Raw genomic sequence first — 18443 nt, 5'->3', positions numbered from 1 at the left:
AAGCAGCTCCCTGATGTTGTATCGACTGGGTAACAGGTCGATCTTGCGAGATTATTGGACTTTCTGAAGTGTTAGCCTGGTTTTGACATGAAGATAAACCTGAAATAGTAGATTGTATATTTTCAGCATATTTAACTAAAGCTGTCTCCAGAGCAACCAACCTATTTTCTATAGCAACCAATCTAAGCTCGAGCGGCCGCATGGCTAGATCTAGTACAGTAGACATTTTCCCAAGTAGCAAGTCTATATCAAAAAGCGGTGGGACTACATCTGGGGAAGGGCGCTCTGAGCAAGTTAGGTTGATGGTAGCTGTAGATACAGTCAAAGAAGTGTCCAAGGTATCAGGATTAGGTTTCTGAATTTTATTCCTCCTGCGTTTTGGTGATAACCCAGTACGTTTCCTTTTAGGGATGGTACCGACTTCCCGAACTGGAGTTGCAGGCATAATGGCAGAGCCAAGTGCTGAAGCGGGAACATTTGTGGCCGTAGCTATAGCTACATCAGTGGGAACAATGGGTAAGGTTGGTGGACGAGGCTGACCATTATTAGTAGTCTGGGTGGACATAATAACAGGGGAGATAACAGGAGAGCGGCTAGATGCAATTGTACCCAATGAGGAGCGTTTAGAAAAGAGTGGTTCCATGGACAACCGACGCTCAGTTATTGCAATTTCGTGCTCAAGTATTGAAGATGCTCTTACAATAAATTTGTCCAGCGAGCCAGCAACATGATCAGTGGCACTCGGTTTCAAGCCCCTTTTATTCACCATTGTTCTCCTGCAATTGGAACAAAATGTAAGTGTACTCACAAGACTGATGCACTAAGAGGGTATGGCCGGACCGGACTCTCTCGGGCACGAATGGGCATAAACGGGCCCGCCCTTGGCCCGGGCTTCGCCCGCGCTGCGTTCCGCGCTGCAGAAATGCGTTAGCGGAAATATAAGGATAAGCAGGGGGCGGGGACTCGAGGAAGAGGCAGGCAGGCAGCGGGAAGGTGGAGGGCTGCTGGGCCTCGCAGTCCTCTTTCCAAAACCACCAACACGTACTCCAGGTAGGCGAGCGGCACCCGCGCAGCGGGGGCCGCAAGGATTAATATAGTCACCAGGGGCGGGGACTCGAGGAAGAGGCAGGCAGGCAGCGGGAAGGTGGAGGGCTGCTGGGCCTCGCAGTCCTCTTTCCAAAACCACCAACACGGACTCCAGGTAGGCGAGCGGCACCCGCGCAGCGGGGGCCGCAAGGATTAATATAGTCACCAGGGGCGGGGACTCGAGGAAGAGGCAGGCAGGCAGCGGGAAGGTGGAGGGCTGCTGGGCCTCGCAGTCCTCTTTCCAAAACCACCAACACGGACTCCAGGTAGGCGAGCGGCACCCGCGCAGCGGGGGCCGCAAGGATTAATATAGTCACCAGGGGCGGGGACTCGAGGAAGAGGCAGGCAGGCAGCGGGAAGGTGGAGGGCTGCTGGGCCTCGCAGTCCTCTTTCCAAAACCACCAACACGGACTCCAGGTAGGCGAGCGGCACCCGCGCAACGGGGGCCGCAAGGATTAATATAGTCACCAGGGGCGGGGACTCGAGGAAGAGGCAGGCAGGCAGCGGGAAGGTAGAGGGCTGCTGGGCCTCGCAGTCCTCTTTCCAAAACCACCAACACGGACTCCAGGTAGGCGAGCGGCACCCGCGCAGCGGGGGCCGCAAGGATTAATATAGTCACCAGGGGCGGGGACTCGAGGAAGAGGCAGGCAGGTAGCGGGAAGGTAGAGGGCTGCTGGGCCTCGCAGTCCTCTTTCCAAAACCACCAACACGGACTCCAGGTAGGCGAGCGGCACCCGCGCTGCGGGGGCCGCAAGGATTAATATAGTCACCAGGGGCGGGGACTCAAGGAAGAGGCAGGCAGGCAGCGGGAAGGTGGAGGGCTGCTGGGCCTCGCAGTCCTCTTTCCAAAACCACCAACACGGACTCCAGGTAGGCGAGCGGCACCCGCGCTGCGGGGGCCGCAAGGATTAATATAGTCACCAGGGGCGGGGACTCGAGGAAGAGGCAGGCAGGCAGCGGGAAGGTGGAGGGCTGCGGGCCTCGCAGTCCTCTTTCCAAAACCACCAACACGGACTCCAGGTAGGCGAGCTACATAAGCGTAAATAAATAAATATCCACAAGGAGCACCGATGAATTATGCAAATACTTTTTCTGTGCACCATGCAAAGGTTTACCCTTCACTGGTGACAAAACAATGGCTTTTTCAGCATATTTTCCCTCAAGATAATCTAAAGATCTTTATGCATTAGAGTCAAATACTTTGTTAATCAGTGCTACTTGTCTTATCATTCTCAAAAATGTATACTGCATTGTTCTTCACTTTATTTTTCCATCCTGCCTCTTCCTAGGCATATGTTATGACAGAATCCACGTGGAAAAGGCCAAATTGGAAAATCAAAAGTTATAAAAAATCTCACAGTAAAAGATCATAGACAGCAGTGCATGACTAATCCCTCAGGTATACAGAATAATGCTCCAGCTAACTTAAGTAGACCTTCAAACTTCAGGCAGGTGAAAGAAATGTAACAGTTTGACGGCCATACACGATAGAAGCACACCGTTTGTACAGGCTCACACTTATAACGCTGCTGAGTTACATAGAGTGTACAGGCTTGGGAAAGACAGGCCTCCCTAATATACATGCTCTGGGCACAACCAGCAGTAGTAAGACCGTAGATGATGAAATGCTTCCAAACAAGTCATGAAATAACACTCATAGCAGTGGGAGTCCTATGATTTAAAAAAATTAAAAATGGCAATAAACTTCCGGAGCTTTTTGTGAATTTTCCCCTAAATATACACGTTAAATATATTTCAGACATGCAGTCCTTTTATCCGAAATATTAGTCTGCCAGTTTCTGAAAGTTCCGACATTTCACCATTCAACCCAAAGTGTTCAAATGAACTTATTTCCCCCAACCAGATTCTTCTCATCTTGTCTCTAAATACCAGATTTTTTATTTTCAGGCAAATCAATTTGCTCTCCAAATGTCATCAAGCACTCATATGTACTAGTGTCACACATGAATACATGTTGCGTTTCATGTCTACTTATCATCTTCAAATACCAGGGTTGTTTATGACATGCCTTGGCTTTTCACCTCTTTTATGCCAGGGATAGTCAGAAGTATGCAGGAATGGCCACAATAAGTCAAGGATTGGCATTATTGTATCAGGGCCACCATTATGCAATGGACAGCTACCATTTTGTCAAGAACACCACAGTATGTCAAGGATGAGCGCCATTATGCCAAAATAGTCTGAATATTGTAACAAATGGCCATAAAATGGCAAGGACTGGCCACTGTTATGCCATTGTTGAGCTAGATTGTTTTCAAGAATGCCCACAATATGTTACGGATGGGTTACTATTATAACCAGCTATAGATAGAATGCCATTAACAATGTCCAAAATATGTCACGGTTGAGATACTGTTGTGCCAAGGAAATTCCGAATGATGCCAAGAATGTCCACAAAATGTAAAAAATGTACCACTTTTATGCCAAGAATACCCCAAGGTTGCACTGAATGCGTACGGTATGTGATGGAAGCTGCCATAAAAGGTATTCAATACACTAAAGAACAACACGCATGGCTAAAGCTCCGAGAAGCAATAAAATATAAGAGCATCAAAACTGTCTGTCTTTGATTGGCTCCAACATGAATTCTGAGCATACGCTGATGCCTCGGTGAACTTATCTTTGACGTCATCTGGGCTCCAGAGTCAACTTTCTAATTTGACACTCTTCAACCCCGCCAGCGGCCTCATTATCAACACCCTTTTTTTTTAAGGGCAAACATCTTACCTGGAGAGCTGGCTCTTAGCACATCAAACACTTTTATTGTCACCAATCGAGTGTAGAGATTTTCAGCCATCTATGGTGGCCGACCCATCACATCCCAGCTCACAACTATGAAAGCGAAACTCCTCCCACTTTCCCTTTATGCCTCAGTGATATTCCAAGACAAAGAGATCAAAGAGCTTAGCACCATTTTCATGCAAAACATTAGGCTGTTACTCAACCTAAGGCCTTTCATCCCTCATGCTATTCCCCGATTAGGATTCGGCTTGAAAACTGTCATGACCTTGCATGTGGCCTCATTGATCAGCTTTGCCTGCACGCGTTGGCCCGCACAGGACGATGCCTTAAAAGGTGGGTGCAGGAGAACTTAACTGCCAGCAACTCAAAACAGGGTGCCTTTACTAGCCGCAGTATCGGAAAATGTCGTGACCATAATCTATGTTCCCAGGCTATACTATCTTGTCCTGCGAGAAGCAGCTACAAACAAGGCACATCAGAACCTCTCTACACCAATGAGTCCATCTTAATGACACTAAGCTCCTTTTGAAATGCAAACACACTCTCGTATTGTCACACTCGTACTGTTCTGCAAAACAGCCATACCTTGACTCAGGCCGAGAAGCCATTAAAAAAATGTCATGCCTTCCGGATTCTGTTACTGTATATTCCAATTGGCGAATGTGGCCGTTCTTGGAAAATACCCACACACCATCACACTCGTTACAGACTGTGCAACTATAAATTTGAATTGCTGGTCCACATACTATGCTCCTGTCCAAGCTTGCTGAATCTGAGGAGGAGGTAGCCGGGTCTGGTGGCGTAGTGGACAAATGCGCCCACTCTAGGAGCTTGTGTTCGACTTCATGGTCTCAAGTTCAAATCCCGGCGGGTTCACTCAGCCCTTCATCCTTCTGAGGTCAATATAATGAGCACCATTGAGTTGGATAACAAAAAACATCAGTTATTCAGCGCCCTGATACCCTTGGGTGATAAGTGCGCTTTACAAATACACGTTATGTTATGGTATCTTCTTCAGTTTTTCAGTGAAAACGTTGCAAGAACAGTCAAGGAAACAACTAAGTGTAGTTTCTCTCTAAACTTGGAAAATGTGTAGATTTAGCCTCTCTCGTTTGCATGCTAACAAAAGCTAGGTGTAAGATTGCTTGTTGCTGACCTGAATTTAAGCCAATTGTTGTTTGCTGACTTGAATTTGACAAATGATTTGGATTTGATTTAATGTTTATTATGTAATGAAATACTTTGATAGCTAGATTTGGGCATAACTATGACCTGGCCCTAATGATCCTGGTTCGAATATAATCTTTCCCCAGTGGAGTACACAATCCCCAAAGGAGGGACGTCCGGAAGAAAATCCACTGGCTATTGTGTTCTGAAAGAAGTGGAGGGATGAATAGAAACACATAGATGAAGACCTTCTGTAGGAAATATGTGGTTAGGCAGAGAGGTCAGCTTTGGCTCACATCGCCTCACCATGGTAGCCGATAGCACCTGCATATGTACGACCGGCATGTCAAGCTTCTATTAAAGCAGCTGTAGGAGCAAGAGAGAAGGAGAGAGAGGCATGCAGTGTGTGCGTGTGTGTTTCCGTCTGTCTGTCTGTCTGTCTGTCTGAGGCAATGGGGTGGGAGACACTGCCAATGTGTCAGATTTTCCAGGGCCGGGGTAAGCAATCACCCTGAACCCTGATGAGAGCTGAGCACAGCCTCCTGTGTCTCCAACATCCTCTCATTGATTTTCCCTTCAGTTGGAATAAGGCATGCAGGATGCATTGTTTTCGGAGTCATCCCTGCACTCACCGCTTTCAGCCTGCTTCCTTCTCCAGATGGTCCCTGGTCTGTAAACCCATGGACTCGCCCCAACATCCTCAGCCGGCACCTCACCAGGGCTCAGGACGCAGTGAGCTGGAGCGCTCTAAGTGTGCTCAGGGGTGGCTGCATGGGGCTGCCCTCTCCAGGGACCATTGGCCCCTTCTTCCACAAGGGGGCAGTGGTGAAGAGGGGCATAAGTCTGTGCACCTGTTCAAATGTGAATGAGTAGTTTGTGAGTGTGTCTTTGGGGAGTGAGTATGTATGAGAGTATGTATGTGAGTGCATGTGTATGACTGAAGCATTCCTATGGGGGTGGTCCTACTATAATCTGAGAATTTAATTGAGGGATTCCACACCCATTTTAGATCCCAGTAGCATAATGTGGCCATATATGGAAAGCATTATTTGCAACTTGCGAGAAAGCAGAGATATTGCTGACAAACAGATCTTTGATGTGCGCTACCCTGGAGCAGTATGGGATTAAATTAATTGCATGCAGTTCTATAGAACTTTACGTTGGAGCTAATCAGAGACCAGACAGTTTTGATGTTATTGCATTTTATTGATTCTCTGAGCTTTATCCATGCCTGCTCCTCGTTAGTGTATTTAAACCCTTTTATGGCAGCTTCATATTGATTTTTAGGGTCTTTAATTTGTTTGTCGCAATAGATTGAACAGGGCCTAAGTAGAGCTTTTTTCAGTGCTGTTTTTTATTTTGCAAATCTTTCAGCCAAAGGCCATGAAGGCCAAGAGGAATTAAAAATCGGATACTAGATACAGAGGGCTTCCTCCTCCCCCATTGGACAGACCTGCCCATAGAGGGTACAAAAAGTGTTGCACCGCCCCCATCGATCGCTCAGTATGGGCGTATGGTTTTTATGGAACTGACTATTCAACACACTGGCCTATCCTCAGGGGACCAGGAGGTTCTGGTGGCTGCCTCAAGGTCCTACACTAGAACCACTTAAAAAGCAAATAGCTGCAGTTCTGTCACCGGGCTTACATGCTCAGTAGGTGATGAGATATATATTTTGTGCACAACCTGGCTGCAACAGAGATGCAGGTTGCCTTTCATTTGATTGGGGCATACTGAAACAGGCATATGGAATGTTCCATGGCTTATGAGGCTGTCACGAAACATCAGACCATGCCCCTTCTCTCAATCTCCTTCTGAAGGTGTAAAGTACTGGTATATCTATCTAGGACTATGGGAGAAGCTCCCGAACTTGGGCAGCTTCTACTTTCAGCGACCTACCTCCGCATGTTTCTCAATAATATTTGGCCAGTCGCAGCCTGTGATAACCACTAGGAATGGAGAGTCTTTTTATTGAGACTGAAAATCATTCAGCTTGGATAAACTGGGCAGACCTGGTCCCTCGACCATTTATCACATCAAGGGAGAACATTTGACCCTAATGTGGTCAGAGTCTTCAACCACCTATATTCATGGTGGACTGATCATGTTTTCGTAAACCTAAACAAAGAACTATTTAGCTCTGTTCTGACGTGCTTCTACCTGGAAAGCAACTTTCTGGGGATATAAAACAATGCTACCATATAGCATTGCATTCAGTGGGACAGAACTTCAGCCATGTACACTGTAGTAATGTGTATGTATCAATTAGAGTTCTTATGATGTCACATATAGACATTTGCAGTTGCTACGTTATGTGGAATGTATGTTCACTATTTGTCCTGGCTGCTGAGCCTGGTGGAGCTTTCTCTCCTTGCTCCACGACCGTGTAGTTCTCAATAAATCATCTTTACTGAATGGCTGTCTTCGCCTTATTCACTACATACACAAAAAGGTGTTTATTTTTTTTTAGAGTGGGCAAAGAGGAAAATGTCCAATTTTTGTATTGCATGGATCTGAGGTCCATGAGACATCTGGCTATCAAACTTTACTAAGAGATTCCTAACTCCACGGAGACAAAGGCAAAACCTCAATTATCTGGCCTGAGCAGAGGAAGAGTGGAGGGACCAGCACAACCTTGGATCAGAACCTTCGATTTACCGCCCTTCATGCTGAGCGGATTATTCTGTAACCCCCCTTCTAGGTCCTCCATCGCAGGTCCACCGTGCAGATGAAGCAGAACCTGCATGCGGTCGCATACACTTTAGGGCAAAACCCAGAGTAACCTAGAGAAATGGAAGCACACGCAGAGGGAAGACATGCCCGACCCTTGGGCAGCCTCACCGAACAAGGAAAGAGAAAACAATTACTCTGATTAACGTGTTGATACCTGTCTGAGAAAGGAATGAGCCGGTTCCAGAAGTTCTCTCTACCAAGCCCATGCAATGGAGGTCAGCGGTCAGATCTGCAGTATTGAGGCCGCCGTCATATCAAGGAGGACCTAAGCCACAGGTCTTCTCTGGCCTCCGCTTCTCACTCATGTCCGTCACTGATTTCTTCTCAACTCTGTCTTGTTAATTGTTGCCATAAATGCAAGTGTGTAAATTGGCAGGGTTTACTGGGCTAATTTTAACCTCCAAACAACGCCAATGCAATAACCTGTTTGAGACTAACCAAGTAAATTCCTCTTAGAAGAAAGGCATTGATTACTAATCAGATCTTCCTGCAGAACTTGAGTGTTATTTTGAAAATAGGATGTTGACAATGGTTAGTGTGTGCCTTTAGTGGGCACCGACTTACGTGCCAGAACCTATTTTTCATCATAAGAGTTTTGCCATATATAGAGAGAAAAGCAGAAAAGGCACAAAAAGGAAAATAGTGACAACTAGAGAAAGCAAAGGTGAAAAGCGAACCTGCAAGAGTGGGCTACAAGACAGGAAGTGCAGGGAGTGGAAGAAAAGTGTAAATTCGAACCCAGACTAGGCATCCTTGTTGTTTGGGGGCTCATGCATTCTGCAGCACTGGGGCAGGCTCCTAAGAAAACCTTCGGCTTTCTTAACTTTGTGTTTTTTAAAATATATATACAAAATAAGCACTGGGCCTGCAGACATAGCATCTATTTGAGAGCCCGAGACTCATAAGACTTTTATTCTTCCAGTATTTTGCTAGATTTAAAATACGGAAGAGTTATGGAAACTACAGATCTGTACAACATTATGCTCAGTCACCTTGGAGATCGGCTGTTGTCTATCATCTTGATGAAAAAACTTGCCAAAGGGCCACATAGGTCCTGAATAGGAATCAGTACACACTCTGTCTGTGTCTTGCCTCTTGTGGAATACACCCTGAATGCTACCAGCACTGGGTGGCTTGAAAGGGCGTCTCTGCTGGCTGATGGGGGACTGAGGGGAAGCGCACTTCAGCATGAACGGAACGCTTCCGCTGGATTTTCATGATGAATTACGCAGCCAAAGACAGGGAAACACGTTTGAGTGTGGACATTGGTAGGTCTTGAACTCCTTCTTTTAAAAGCGCTGTTGTGCTTTCAACCAGCTCCGACACATCAGCAAAGAGAAGTTGCCAATATGTGCGTGCCTTGCCCTGTTTCTCAATTGCAGTTCAGGGTTGGTAAGTGGACCTGCATTTCTGAAACATTGCAAGTGGATATGGGTAGCTCTTTGGAGCACGTGCCCATGAATGTAAATGTACTCAAAAGCAATTTTAAGGTAAGTTGAACTGGGTGACAGCCTCCCCTTCCACAACTGCTTTACTCTTGTTTGTGGTGCAAGTGTCTATGATTTATTAATGTGTGTTATAGCCTAACAACATTTGGAGTGCCGTGTTATTCCCCATTGCAACGCTGGCACTGTACTAGGGGTGCAGAACCAACAGTATCAAATTATTCATTTGGCAAACCAGTGTAGCACATGCAGCGCAGCGCAGCGGCTGTACGCTGCCTGGTGCTGCACAGACACACAAGCGACCCGGCAGGAGGAAACTCTATGGAGGCTGCGGCTTTCCAACTCTGTGCCATGCCTACTACCAGGACCATGGCTGGGATGGGGATAAGATACAGGGCTAGCCCAAAGGTAGGACAAGTAGGCATTAGTCCTAAACTCAGCCGCTGGGGGTGATCCCTCATGGAACCTTGGCTCTCAACAATCACTCTACTAGCTGCGTTGAAGGGCGGAGTGACTCAGACCCACTCATGATGCCGTCCAGTACTGGGGAGATGCACAGTAAGCGTGCTTTGTTACTAAACCATGCATCCCGGTGATTTGTGGCTGATGTTACCCAATTCTTTGGTGGCTGGTGGCCCTTAGTGTTGATGCTAAGCCAACTGCTGGGCCGAGGCAGGATTCTTCAGAAGGAGTCTTGTTGGAGGAAGGGAATGTGATAATTACTCCCTCAAATTACATGACCAGATCACGCATTACTTGCCGATCACACTGTTGGTTATTTTCATGAGGTAAGGAAGGTGCTCAAACTTGGTGAAGCTGCAGCCACCAGGTCACTGGTTAGTTTACTAAGCTGATCTGTGTGACAACCGATAGAAGTCAAGTGCCATCCTGGTCCCACTGTTCTACATTCTGTATGTGAAGAAGGCTGACTGGCATGCGTGTGCCAGTGTGCCCATATGCATGTACGCATGTGTATGAGAGCAACCTGGGTGCATATATACTGTGTTAACACAGATGGGTTCCATAACGTCTTGGTGGATATTATCTTCCTAAAAGCAATGCCCTTTATATTGTCCACTTGGGAGAGCAATCCACAACCATTATGTAACACCCCAATAGTGAGTGGGGTAGGCATATACTCGGTGTACTCATTGGGGGAGTGGGAGGTAGGTGCTCCAGTACATTTTCTGGACTGCTGAATGATACAGTGGGGGCAAGATTTTTAGTAGGGCTACCCCACATAGGGCTACACATTATTATTCGCATCCCATCTCAGGCACATACAACACCACCAAATATGGGACTATAACCTACGTTCTGCTCCGTGGCCATCATACCAGGCAGAATAAAGCATACAGAAGGTGAGAGGAGCTATAAAAAGGGTTGCACCTATAAGTGCTGTACATACTAAATAGTGTATAATTCTTACAATTATTCTTGAAGATTGTGTATCTGTATAGCTGTATCGGGAAATGTAATGTGGTGTACTGACAGAGGAAATCTGTGCAAATGTTGTATTTAGGCCTGTCATTCTGTTTACCCAATTCAATTCAAAATCTTTCTTTCGGTTCTTTTGAACCATAAAAGATACATTTGAACACATACAATTTCCATGTACAAATAGTGCAGCAATACCATTACAAATAAAACATGTTTTATGTTTGACCTATCGGCACTCTAACTAAAAACATAAATACATATATAAATATATTAAAATAGGCATCGATATAAAAGTGAAGATAACACTAATAAAAAAAAACAACCCTGTGCAAATGTTGTATTGAGGCCTGTCATTCTGTTTACCCAATCTTTCTAGTCACCAATTGTAATTTCTTTCCAACTTGTATCTGTTTATTATATATGAGAGCAGCTTCAAGCCTTTAAACTATACACAATCTTCTCTCTTTGGACATAGAGACAACAAACTCCTCTGCACCTTGCAGCCGACCTTAGGAATATTGAAATGGTGGAAATGCTGCTAAAGGCAGGCTGTGACCTGGAGGCTGTGGATAAGGTAAAGGACAATTCTAAATATTGTGTCAAGTTTTTAATGTAATATGTCATTATAAATGGTAATATGCCAGTCCCATAAATTCCAATCATTTATGCAACTCGATCAACAATTGTAATTGTAAAATGCTCAAGGATACCTCAGTGATGTCTGCAAGGAGATGAAAACCTAGTTTTCCCTCCTCACAATGTGTGTTTCTACTGAGGCCTTGCACTTCCTGGTATGCACAAGTAGTAAGATGGAACTGCACTGGTATTTATCCCCACCATGGTCATTTGGTGCAGTCTTTTCAGCGTGGGTTAGATGAACAATGTCTGCTGCACATGTCCAAACTGAGGAAAGATGTCAGAGGGTAACCCTTTGGGACCACCCTTTTCTGATTCACAGCTTCCTACTGTTAATGCCCAGGTGTCCACCAGTACCTTTTTGACTTTCTCCTCAAGTGTTCTACCGCCCCTCATTTGTTCAGAGACTGACCTTCCTTATTGCCTCACACCATTCAGGCTACTGTAGTGTCCTATCCTGATTCCCTTCACTGCTTCGTCCCTCTGTTCCCCCACACATGTTTAGTGCCTCTTCTCTGTCTGTACTGTCCTGTACTGTTCTGTCTTGCTCCGATTGTCAGCTCGGTCATAGAACCTGGTCCCTCAGTCCCCAAGTCGAGCCACACCTCCTCCCTATGACTTAAGATGTTAACTTTGAGGACATCCTTCGCTGGTTCTTCACATTTGATTATTTTCTCAAGAGGATGGTGTGAGGGAGCTCTGATGTGACTCCAAACAGCCGTTTGGACTACATTAGTAGTAGTCACGGATAAGCATGACTATTGGTCATTATGGGTATCACTGCAATACGTAGCTACTCTCCATTGTTGTAAATCACAGTCAGAAAAGTCAAATAGCGCAGTAGAAGGCAGGAGGGAACAACAGCCCTAAGAGACACGTAGCAGACGGAGAAGGTGGAATACAGCTGCTTTGCGTCACCGCCCGCTGCCATTGCTTCCACAACGTGTCAGCCATATCTTGGAATAGCCCAGATGATTATTTCTCTCTCAAGTTTATGCTATTGGCTACTACTTGTATAATTCAACCTCCTCAAGAGTACTTCTATTGCGACGATTGAGATGCATTATTCTCAGTACCAGCAGCAGATCGGCAAGGGATTATGGGCGATTTTTAGCGACTCACAATTTGCCGTTCACAAAACCTGATGCACAACAGTGTCTGAGACACTTCGTGATTCTCAAATGGGTCGCAAGGGACCTGCCTCATTAATATTAATGAGGCAGGTCGCAATTTGCGACCCATTTGGGAATGGCCGGCACTCACAGAGTTGGTGGCCTGCTGAGGGTCAGCAGACCACCATGTCTATGATTGCTTTTTAAATAAAACAGTTTTTTTATGTAGCCCATTTTCCTTAAAAAAAAACTGGATCCTTTTCAAAAGTAAGGATGAAAAGCTTGCTCTGAACAAACGTTGGCACCCCCATTCCCCTTTGGGACCCCTTTCCCTTTGTGAATGCCGTACCACCAATTTCAAATTGGTAGCAAACTGCGAATGTTTTGTGATGGCATTCGCGGTCACAAAACATTACTACATACCAGTGCGACTCACTATTAGGAAGGGACACCTTTGGCACGCCCCTTCCTAATAGCGACTTGCAAATACTAATTTGCGAGTGGGTAATAGGTTACCGACTCGCAAAATAGGGTTGGTACATTTGAAAATGCACCAATGCGTCATACATCTAGCCTCAAATTCTTCAATGGAGAAGCCATCTTCAAAAGAAAGACAGCCCCACCATGTTAAAAGCAGCTCATTAGGTACGATAACAAACGTGTGCTTGAAGTATAATCTAAAAAAGTGCATAAAAGGACTATAATATGTTTCAGGTGCTACTCTTAACAACATTTCTTTTCTTGACAAATATGATATTTAAATGCATATCTAGCTAACTCTTCAAGGGCACATTTGTTTTCTGATATGTGGCTTGTGCTGGTTTGGTTTAGTTCAGTACCGAAACAACTAAAATGACAAACTGTTGGCACTTTGTAAGGCTTTCCCAATTGTAGTAGGAGGTTTTATCTTTTCACTCTGCTGGTTCAATACAGAAACCATTTTTTGCAAGAGAACTTCCATATTGATTTCTGTCACTCTTGCTGGCTTCTGAATACTGCTGATGTTGAGCTATTTTGAAACTTTATTCTGCCACAGACCCAAAAGGGGCCAAATCTGTGCTGCTGGGGCACTGCTGATAGTACGCTTTGCAATCATTCCCCATGGGCACCAACCCGTAAATGATGGCATGCCCCAGTGAGTACCATTATCCCACCCCCATTTGCTAGGCTCCTTCCTCCTCAGACTCAGTGCCATGAGTGAGGGCAGTGAATTTACATATGCAATGGCCGGCTCTGAGCCAGCACGTGCAGGGAAGGCGGGGCCTAGGCATGGGAGGGGGAGGAGCAGTGCTATGTGCACTTCTAAGTGCTCATGTGGGTTTAGCCGGCCATCCCAGGCCGGCCAAACACACATGCACACTTAGGTTTCTCCAACCTGGCTGCATTGAACAGCTGGGCTGGAAAAACCTCACAGACGCCCTGTCCTGAGCAGAGTGTCTTTTCAGCCCACTCAGGCCAATCCCTGTGCTGCTGTCATAGGGATTGCACAGGGAGTCTGTCCCAGGGGCTGCTGGGACCAGGAAGAGCACAGGAGGCGCGTCACGATGCGACGCAGCAGGCGGCCGGCAGCTGAAGGTAAATTATTGTATTAAATAATATTATCAACACACCCTGAGTGCCCCATCCACATTTGTTCCACCCACCCCACCACCCTTTGTTTGTGGTGGTGTATGGTGCATTTCTTAAAGTATGGAACGTCTCCAGGGATGCTGGGAAAAAATACTCAATATCTTGCAGCAAACAGGAGAAAATATGTCTTCAAGCATTTACCTTAAACAGGAGTGCCAGTGCAATATCCACAATGGATTTCTTTGTGAGTGGCACTCTCGCTGGCTCTTCTTGGCATATCATCTCTGGATGGTTTGCATCTATCGTTATATAGAATAATTGAAAAGCCATAGGAGTTGATATATTTTTTTATTGCCTCTTTCACAAGAGGCGGGACCTGCAGAGGTGTAATGTGTATGGGTGTTTTACAACATTGTCGGCAGATTGACAATATTGCAAGCAGAACTGTTTCAAGGGGGTTCGGCAAAGAGAACTTCCTGGGGGGTTTGCCAAATAAATTTGGCTCTAACTGTAAACAAAGCAGCCCCTTCGCTTTCCCATCTGTCATCCATGGGCCCATGCAATTCATTTTAGGGCACATTGCACAGCTTCTGCTAGCTATGATGCCCGATTGGGGTATGTTACTTAATCACACAGCCTGTACCACGTGGTACCTTTACGACACACTTTATACAATGCAGGTACTTAACACTCATGCCATTTTCAGGTACCTTACAACGCTAAACTTTACAGTGAGGGTAAGAATTACAGACTATTGTCAACTCACTAGCCAGACTATATTAAGTATAACTCACCCCTTTACAATGTACAGTGTTCATTTAAATGATGTAATTCCTGTCATGAGCGTTCTTCTGAATGCTATGATTAAACATGCTACAAGTGATGTAATATGAATGGGTATAAGGTATAAGTAGTACATATGACAGTTATAGTTAAAGTAGTCTGGCTAGCGAGTTGAGAAGGGGTGCGTGTAGAAATAAGCCCACAGAGAGCAATATGGGGGCACTTCTTCACTGGAGCAATAAATAATAAAATTCAGAAGTTTACTGAGAAAAAACAGTTGAAGTGGCGTTATAGTTAGGTAAGGTAGTAAGATTGTAGCTTACATTTAAAACATCTAGAAATTCAATAAAAAAAGGTTAAATAGACGTTATAGTTAGGTGATGAAAAAATACAAAAACTAACATTTAAAACTCCAAAAAACTGAAAATTCATCAATTATAGTTTTTCTGAGCTACCTATAACTTGTGCCCCACCATGCACTGCTTATGATCTCACATCTTATAATCTCACATATTACATCACTCATTACATGTTAAGTGACGTTATTGATGACATCACTGATGACATCATGGTTTTACTCTTATTTTAATGTTTTTCTCTAATAATTGTTTAGTGAGTGGTCAGAGCAATAGTCATTCAAATACACATGACTTCTAACTTCAGCAACCCGTGCATATTAGTGCAGGATTATTTTATCCCCAATGACAAATATCATTTTCAAGGCCTAATAAATGAATTTTACACTAATCAGATTTTGAATGTGTGAAGGACAAATTGACGGAGAGAGGTATCTTGCAACTTTTCAAACCAAACATCAAATCTATTACTTTCTAATGACCAACAATACCCTAAAGTCAGTATCGTTTAACTATGAAAATGCATATACTGCACTTTAATATTGTTTCCCCAGCTTCTCATAGGAAGGATGTGCGTGTCAGCAATTGTGTGGGTGAGTTGGGCTGCGAGATTTTTACTCCTTGAATGAGAGCAAGCCACACTGAGAGGCTTTTCCCCACATATGTTTTTAATAACTGATCATTTCTCATTTTTTTTCTTAAACTTAACAGGTAGCCTAGTGGGGTGGGTTACAGCTCGATATCTGTGTGTAATCTGCAGGCCACCATTTTGGCTGGTTGTTTAACACACCTGTGTAGATGAGTCAATACGTTTAATTTACTGTCTCATTTGAGCTGGGCATTAAAATATCAGTTTTGCTATTGTTCAGTAGACACCCTATTTTGACCGCTTTCAAAATAAAACTTGAGTTCTAAGTCACTAAAAGTCTAGGCGAAAAATCATATCCAGATAAACAAAACTCACACACATTTATTTATTTTATTTTATTTTATGATTTTATATAGCGCTGAATCACCCCGAGGGGTATCTCTGCGCTTGCAACAGAAGTCTAGCTTGACATTAGAAGAGATGTGTTTTCATCAGCTTCCTAAATTGGAGGAGGGACATTTCCATACGAAGATGTTGGGGGAGACTATTCCAGAACATAGGAGCCAGATAGGAAAAGGCCCTGCCACCAGCGCGGGCTTTGTTTATTCTAGGAACCGAAAGGAGTTTTTTAGATCCTGATCTAAGTGAGCATGTGGGAGTATATGCTTTTAATTTCCTGGCAAGATAGAGAGGGCTAAGCTCATTTAGAGCCTTAAAAATCATGCAGCCTGTTTTAAATTGCACTCTTTTTTTAATTGGCAACCAATGCAGTTCATGCAGCAAAGGCAAAGAGGGGGTCCTGGCAGGTGAGCCAGTTACCAAACGGGCGGCCGTATTTTGAATAACCTGCAGTTTATCCAATGAAGCTACATGAGCAGAAAGAAGAAGAGCATTGCAATAGTCAATCTTGCTCATGAGCAGTGCCTGAATTAAAGTCTTTCTGGTGAAAAGAGGGAGCAACGGAAAAATTCTTCTAAGTAGACTTAAAATGTGGTAACAGGAACCAACAATTGTGTTAACATGGGTCTGAAGGGTAAGTTTCTTATCAAGCTTGATGCCCACATTTTTTACTACCTCTTTAGGAGCAGGAGCTTTACCCAACTCCTCCGGCCACCAACTGGGTGACCAACAGATGTCAGCACCCCCAAACAACAGGATCTCAGATTTCTCAGAGTTTAACTGGAGATAGTTAGTTTTCATCCAGGAGGCAATAGCCATCATGCCCTGAGAAAAGATGGTTTGAATGTCTGATCTTGTTTTGTCGAAGGTGAGGAGGAGTTGGGTGTCGTCTGCGTAAGAGATAGGATTAAACCCTAAGTCCCTCATCAGTTTAGCCAGGGGTGTCACATAGATGTTAAACAGAGTAGGGCTCAGACATGAGCCCTGAGGGACACCCCTGGTAACCTGTGAGGGAGTGGAAGTAAAAGAACCCAATGACACTGCCTGAGTACGATTAGACAAGAAGTCTGACAGCCAGCTTAATGCAGATCCATTAATGCCCAGCTCTTGTAATCTATACAGAAGAACTTGGTGGGAGATGGTATCGAATGCTGCTGAAAGGTCAAGCAGCACCAAGCACACATAAAGATACATTCCTACATTTACTCCCATGTTTGCTATACTTATTCTTTCTTCACACACTTTTGCTTCTTCTTGCACCTACATTTGTCACTTCTTATGATCTTTTTAACTCCTACTTTTACTTCTAATTATTCCTACCCATTGCTACTCCCATATTACTTACACCTCCTCTCACTTCCACTTACTCCTACTTGCATTCACTCTTACCCATTCCTACTTACTCCAATTTTCTCCTACTTACTCCTACTCCACACTTCTATTCTTACTCCTACTTACACCTATTCTTACTTTTTCTTACTCCCACTCTTATTCCTCCTTACAACTACTCCCTCCTACTTTTGCTCCTCCATATTCCTGTTCTTATTCTTACTCGTACCTCTAGATGCTATTACTCCTATTTACCCCTAGTTTTACTCTTCTACTTATTTCTACTTACTTTACTAATTATACTCGTATTCATACTCATGCCAAGTCTTACACCTTCTCTTACTTCTAGATATGTCTACTTACATCTACCCCCTCCTCAATGCATCCATCATTCACCCTCACCAAAGCACCTAGCTATGTGTTCACACCTAAACCTACATCCATAAACCCACAACCAGGTGTACATCCATCTACCCACATGTTGCTCCCATCCAGCTAACTAAACGCACTTATCAAGTGTCCCAACTAGCCTCCATCGCCTACACTACAGCCTTCCTACCATCCATTCATCCTTGCAAACACACACACAGCCAGGAATCTATCCTTGCACCCAACTGGCATTCAGCTGCTCTGCGTGTATCTGTGTTGCCTCACTGTATGTGTGTTATGTATGCATTTAGGTACTATATGTATGCAAATGTATGCATGCATGAATGTTTCCTGTTGGTGGATACAAACATATCACACAACAGCATATGGACATTACAACAGCTACTGAATACATCTATAACAAGTCAGACCTGCTGGCTTTGCCAGTGATGTTTGTGTTATAAATAACCCTCTTTCTGCTATCTTTTCTATCTAGCCTCATCATCAACATTTGCATACTAACTTTTGGCTGTGGGCCTTAAGTCAATAGCAGCCATCATTATGAGGTGCATAACCTTGGCTACAAGTACTGTCGCAAGGACTAACAAGTGTGCCATCACTGGTTACTTTGAAAGAGACCCCTGAGATGCAACCAGTAACTTGAATA

At 44.6% G+C, this 18443-nt stretch overlaps 1 protein-coding gene across 1 annotated transcript in view; it reads left to right on the top strand.

The window, feature by feature from the left end:
- ANKDD1B (ankyrin repeat and death domain containing 1B) overlaps positions 1-18443 on the top strand; it is a 718121-nt gene that overhangs the window by 462640 nt on the left and 237038 nt on the right. Inside the window, exon 12 of the mRNA XM_085632291.1 lies at positions 11110-11208. Within this exon, the coding sequence (XP_085488417.1) occupies positions 11110-11208 (99 nt within the window). The remainder of the gene's footprint in view (positions 1-11109; positions 11209-18443) is intronic.

The sequence above is a fragment of the Triturus cristatus genome, chromosome 2_1, assembly GCF_964204655.1.
Source record: "Triturus cristatus chromosome 2_1, aTriCri1.1, whole genome shotgun sequence".
NCBI lineage: Eukaryota > Metazoa > Chordata > Amphibia > Caudata > Salamandridae > Triturus > Triturus cristatus.
This window is presented reverse-complemented; position numbering and strand designations above follow the sequence as displayed.